The sequence below is a fragment of the Trematomus bernacchii genome, unplaced genomic scaffold (genome assembly GCF_902827165.1).
Source record: "Trematomus bernacchii unplaced genomic scaffold, fTreBer1.1, whole genome shotgun sequence".
Taxonomy (NCBI): Eukaryota; Metazoa; Chordata; class Actinopteri; order Perciformes; family Nototheniidae; genus Trematomus; species Trematomus bernacchii.
The window spans coordinates 10,522,752-10,528,395 of NW_022987714.1; the positions used below are offsets into that span (position 1 = coordinate 10,522,752).

Consider the following 5,644-nt stretch of genomic DNA (forward strand, 5'->3'; position numbering starts at 1 on the left):
CCATGTGTTCAGACTCCACGCTTTGAAGGGCTCAAACAAACTTTTTCAGTACTGTTTCTGTGAAACGTTGTGTAAAGGGAGAGAGAGAGAGGGAGAAAAGAGGAGGAGAGTTGGGGTTGAAAGAGAGTTTGAGGGAGAGAGATGGGGAGAGTAAGGAGTTGCAGACAAAAACAAGCTGTCTACCATGAGGAGGTTTGAGCTCAGTTGTTGAAGGATACTTTATTTTGGACAACTTTTCTGCAGGAGACTCAACAACAGGTGAATATGGAGGAAGCAATATGTGAAAACAAAGTTTGAAAAAGATGAGAATCAAATAAATTGTTTCTTCTTTGCTCAGGCAGGCCAAAAAGAGAGAGGGTGGTGGAGACACTTTTAACAAGGCCCTAAACTCGCACAGCTCTCACCATTTCTTTCCCTTTTCTCAGAGGCTGTTATCCTCGCTGTGTGTTTCCCATCCCATAATTGAAATCAGCCACCAGCTGTTTCAGTGATGCAGTCCGACGAGCTCTCAGCCAGAGAGGAGTTCACCTACAGCCACATGCCCACTCTGGAGAGGGGCGGTGGGGGGTCTCTGGGACGACGGAGCGACAGGGGAACGGATAGAAGGCCGGACAGGGGGGAGCGGTATAGGCCCGAGCGGGACAGCTACACGGTGGACGTGAGGGCCAGTGACCTGCAGCTGGCCCAGCCGGAGCCTCTAAAGCACCCCTGCTTCAGCTACAGGGCCTGGCTCTACAGCGTCCTCTTAGGGGTGAGAGGGGGGAGGGTCAGGGAGAGGTACACAGGAGGCACATCACAGGGTGCATTTATTCAGTCCATCACACACAAATGTTAAAGGTTGGGGTGATCTTTCATTCTGATGTATCCCAATCTAGAAATTTTGAGTGGGATGGCGACAAGAAGTCTTGTTTTGTGCTTCCAAATTTAGGTGAGAACAATATGTCTCCAGTATGCAACTTCTAACCACTTACTTTAGCAAGTTTGTGAGCGGTGACTCTGAGGTAACAGAGAAGTAAACACAAACTGTTTACAAATGGTTATGTATGGGGCTGCTGGATGTTAATAGTTAACATGTCAGCATTATGTCTGTGTGCTTTGTGTTTGATCTGGTAAACAGTTCAGATTTATGAATGGCTAAATATGTGTGCTATGTTGTTTGTGTGAGAGAATGTCAGTATTATGGTAGAGTTTTACCTTTTGAACGTATTTATGAGTGATCATATGTGTATGTGCATGCATGCCCACGTATGTGTCCTCAGGGCAGTCTCCTCATCACATCTGGTTTCTCTCTGTACATGGGAAATGTGTTTCCTGTTGCCATGGACTACCTGCGCTGTGCTGCCGGCTCTGTAAGTGACCGTAGCTCAATCACAGACACATTCATATCTGCTCTTACCTAATACATTCATACATATTGGTATGTATAAATGCAGGCAATATCATCCAATGGTTTTTATAAAATTGGTATCACTGGACCAATATAATATCTTACGCCTATCCATTTAATAATCCAACCATTATGAATATTCGATTTACTTATGTGACATTTTAATTCAAACTTTGGTATTGGACCAACAATTGTTGGACTTTGAAACAAATGTTTTGATCTTATATTGGTAAGATAGCTCTCAACCACTGGTAACATGTTCTATTACCTAAGAGAAGAGCAAAACAATTACTTTTATAAATCCCAGAAATCTTCAGGTACTCACAAAATATCAGGACAAATTGAGGATTTGAAGAAAAATAATAGGTTATATATGCTTCCTGGGTGATGCCCATTGTTTAGATTATTGTCATGTCAAAATGCCAGTGACACATTAGTTAAATACATTAATTCAACAATTCATTTTCGTTGCTGTTCTCCAACAGGGCATCCCTGCAGCGATCGCCAGTTTTGCCATTGCCAAGAACAGACATGTTGCAGTGAGTAAACAAACCTTGGGCAAAGTACATAATTATGTTGTAATGGATTTTTAATGAAAATTCCTTGAGGCAATTGACGCTTGATACTAATGAAGGTCTCATGTTTTTGTTTTTTTCAAGGTGTCAGATTTCCAGGTGGTCTACGTGTCAACATTTGCTGTAACGACCACCTGTCTGGTTTGGTTTGGATGTAAACTGGTCCTAAACCCTTCTGCTGTCAATGTAAATGCAACATAGTAATTTATTGGAAACTACACATCCAAGCATACTAAGTTCTCTTTATAATTAAAGCTTTTTTCTGTATTTCCTTTTTCAATCTTCCTATTGTGCTCTCCCTCCTGCCACGTTTATTCTCAGATCAACTTCAACCTCATCCTGATGATATTGCTGGAGGTGTTGATGGCCAGTACTGTCATCCTGTCAGCCCGCTCTGCAGAAGACTGCTGCTGCCACAGGAAGGTGTGTGTTTATGTGTGATAGTTGCTTTTATTTCCCCAGATGACGTGTCTCTCCTTCTACTCTCCCTCTGGCTTTGACTCATCCATCCTAACTCCACTCATCCCTACGTCCAACTTTTTAGCAGGTGACATATGACAGATCTGTGGTTCAGCCACCTGCAGTGTTCCCTACTCGAATCCTGAAAGCATATTCTGTAAGTACATTTCAGTTTTGTTGCATAAAGCTCTGTCTGGTGTCAATGCTTATCAATCCCTGAAGAATTTCTCTGACAGGTGATCGAAGTAATTGTGGGAATTTCTGCTGTATTCGGAGGGATTATTGCACTCAACATGGACGCTTTGCTACCTGGACCCTACTTGTCTGTCACATTTTTCTGGATTCTTGTTGCTGTAAGTTTTTCCTACTGAAACATACTTTTAATCATAACCTTTTCAATGCCGTCAATATCAACCTATCACATCACTTTGTCTTGTTTTTAATCCTTTGCAGTGTTTTCCAAGTGCTATTGCCAGTCATGTCGTGTCAGAATACCCCAACAAATGTCTGGTGAGTACAAAAGAATACGCTACTTGTTTGAGTCCCAGTCTTGAGACTGTTTACTACATTTGAATAAGGGTTAATATATTTTAAAGGGTAGATGAGATCTGCATAATATACTTTGAGCTGTTAGTCTTTGTTAGAATGCAAACACTGATCTATTTAATGACTCTGACCTCAGAGGTGTGGGTGTGTAGTATGGCCTCTTGATATTTGGATGCATGGTGATGCAGGAGAGTTCTCTGTTTTGGTACTGATGAATCCCAGTTTAGAGTTTGTCACATTAGACAACACAGTATCCTTATTGACATATTTGGGAGTGTAACTCTTGGTCAGCCTTGAAATGGTTCTCCTCATACCCCTCTGATAGGTGTTCATCAGTTGCAGTTAGTTAAGTCAGTGTCTTTATCTGAAACTGTGTTATGGTGTGCCCCAGGGTTCTGTTCTTGCCCCTCTCCTGCTTCCCCTTCACTTCTAAAGTATCTCCTATTACAACTTCAATGATATTCAATTCTAATTCTTATTTTAGCCTCCAAATGTAACAAAATTAGCTGTATAAAATGTCTAAACTTTGGATGGCACATCATGTCCTATAGCCAAAACAAAAGCTCTAGTTTTTGCTACGGTTTGTTTCAGGCAATTGTGGGTTCTCTTTCCTCTTCTGTTACATCAACCCCAGAACATTGAGGTGTCACTTGACCAGGCACAGTCACTTATGTTTGATTCATTTCCTGTTTTTCCAGCTGAAAAACATAGGAAAACTCAGACGGATTGTGTCTCAAGCTGAGATGAGGCTGAAACTCTGTCCTCAAGTGCCCAAAAATGTTGCTGCTAAAATCTGATCAGGTCCTCAAAAATGTCTCATGTGACACCAATCTTGGTGTCTCTAACTGACGTTGGACACTTCTATAAAGTAGATCAATGAATTTAACACCTGTATAGCCTTGCCTTTCTATATTTCTATTTGATGGTGTTTTATTTTCTTGACAACCTTTTCTGAGTTCCTGTTTTCCCTCCTCTGGGTGTCTCTCAGGTGGAGGTGCTGATTGCCATCAGCAGCGTGACGTCTCCCCTGCTCTTTTCAGCCTCCGGCTTCCTTTCTTGCAGTGTGATCAGCTTTATTGACATTTTCCTGAATGATGTGCCTCCAGCCAAGGTGAGTTTAATGAGGTGGAAATTCAACAGTGGTAATGCAATATGCCGGCTTTCAAGGAACCATTTCCAGACTCAAGCTAATTATGCACAAGAAGTACAGGAACACAATTAAGAGAAATTTTGAGAATGACTAACGTGTGTGTGTGTGTGTGTGTGTGTGTGTGTGTGTGTGTGTGTGTGTGTGTGTGTGTGTGTGTGTGTGTGTGTGTGTGTGTGTGTGTGTGTGTGTGTGTGTGTGTGTGTGTGTGTGTGTGTGTGTGTGTGTGTGTGGTCCAGCAATCCTACGACATCCTGCTGCTGATTCTGATGGTGCTGCTGCTGGTGCAGGCAATTCTTACTTCAGCCACTGTGGTGCACTGTGCCTCCTACAAGAGTAAGCTCCGCATGGGGGCTCCAGAGTGCAACAACAGCATGCACACCACAACCCATTACTACGAGGTAAGACTGGGAAAAGCAGTGATTGTGTAGAGATGGACACATATTTTCCTCTCCTTTTTCTGATTCTCCACTTCCAACAAGAGACTAGTGAATTTGGAAAATGATCCATTTAATTATCTTAGTTGTCATCACTAGCTATAGCTCATGTAAACATTATGATGTAAAATGATATTCTTTAGAACACATTTAAATACACATTGTGTTTTTCTATGTGTTCTCATCCTTCACACATCATTGATCTAAATGTTTTTGTCACCTTGCACATTTAAATCTCTCTCCCCTTGTCCCTCTTCCTGTGTTGCTCCCTCAGCAGCATGCAGCCAATGGAACGCTGCAGGATTTTGACAAAGACAGAGCCTGGAAGGCAGTGGTGGTCCAAATGGCCACATAGACGTTTGATGAGGAGTGTGAGAAGGGGGGATAGAACCAACTCAGCACAAGAGTTAGTGCAAGAGTACAAAAAGGACGAAAGAAAAAGCAATGAAGATGTGTTCAGTTATGAAGATGTAAAGAAGATTAGGAGGCACTAAATCAATAACGGAAGTTGGCGAAAGAAATCAGGACAGAAAAGTTTAAAATAATGCAAAGCTGAGAATAATGCTTGCCTGCTTACTGTAGGGCATTATTTGACCTGTGTATAGTTAAAGTTTTTCTACATTGTGACCTCGTGGATACAATGAACAAGCATGTGAGTCAATGGTTATAATAAATGATTTGAGCATTTGTGGATATGAAAGGATTTCAGTTTGTATGTCACCACTACAAAGAGAAATCTATGCATCTTTGCTACTTTTTTAAGCTGGTTGCAGCTGACTCAATTTATTCTAAACCTGTTGCGACCTAGTGATGTTTTAAAACAGCATTTATAGAAGTGTTGTGCATAGATGAAATTGATCCTAACTTTGTTCGTTGTACATAATTTTCCCAAAAAGTAAACACTGAATTATCTCCGCACTTACATGACTGTTAGTAATACATGTTTTAAGGAGTAGGCCGCTTGGTGTACAGTGATGTGTTAGTGGTAGCAACATCTTATTACAAGAGAATTTATCTACCTGGATTTTGCAGAATAACTTGTACATTTCAACTGAAATTGTGTTTTACTATAGGAAAATAAAACGTTTGTCCT

The 5,644-nt window shown here is 41.3% G+C and overlaps 1 protein-coding gene across 4 annotated transcripts; it reads left to right on the plus strand.

Moving 5' to 3' along the window:
• Window positions 1–5,644, plus strand: mlc1 (modulator of VRAC current 1). 4 transcript variants are annotated; one of them, XM_034141163.1, is made up of 12 exons: window positions 1–258; window positions 426–751; window positions 1,260–1,349; window positions 1,873–1,926; window positions 2,047–2,148; window positions 2,284–2,385; window positions 2,507–2,578; window positions 2,658–2,774; window positions 2,875–2,931; window positions 3,956–4,078; window positions 4,354–4,515; window positions 4,829–5,644. In XM_034141163.1, the coding sequence occupies exons 2-12, from the start codon at window positions 491–493 to the stop codon at window positions 4,904–4,906; spliced, it is 1,218 nt and encodes a 405-aa protein (XP_033997054.1). In that variant the 5' UTR covers window positions 1–258; window positions 426–490; the 3' UTR covers window positions 4,907–5,644. The 4 variants fall into 4 exon arrangements, with proteins under 4 accessions (XP_033997054.1, XP_033997055.1, XP_033997052.1 ...); XM_034141164.1 differs by having other exon boundaries at window positions 2,510–2,578; window positions 4,826–5,644; XM_034141161.1 differs by having other exon boundaries at window positions 4,826–4,906.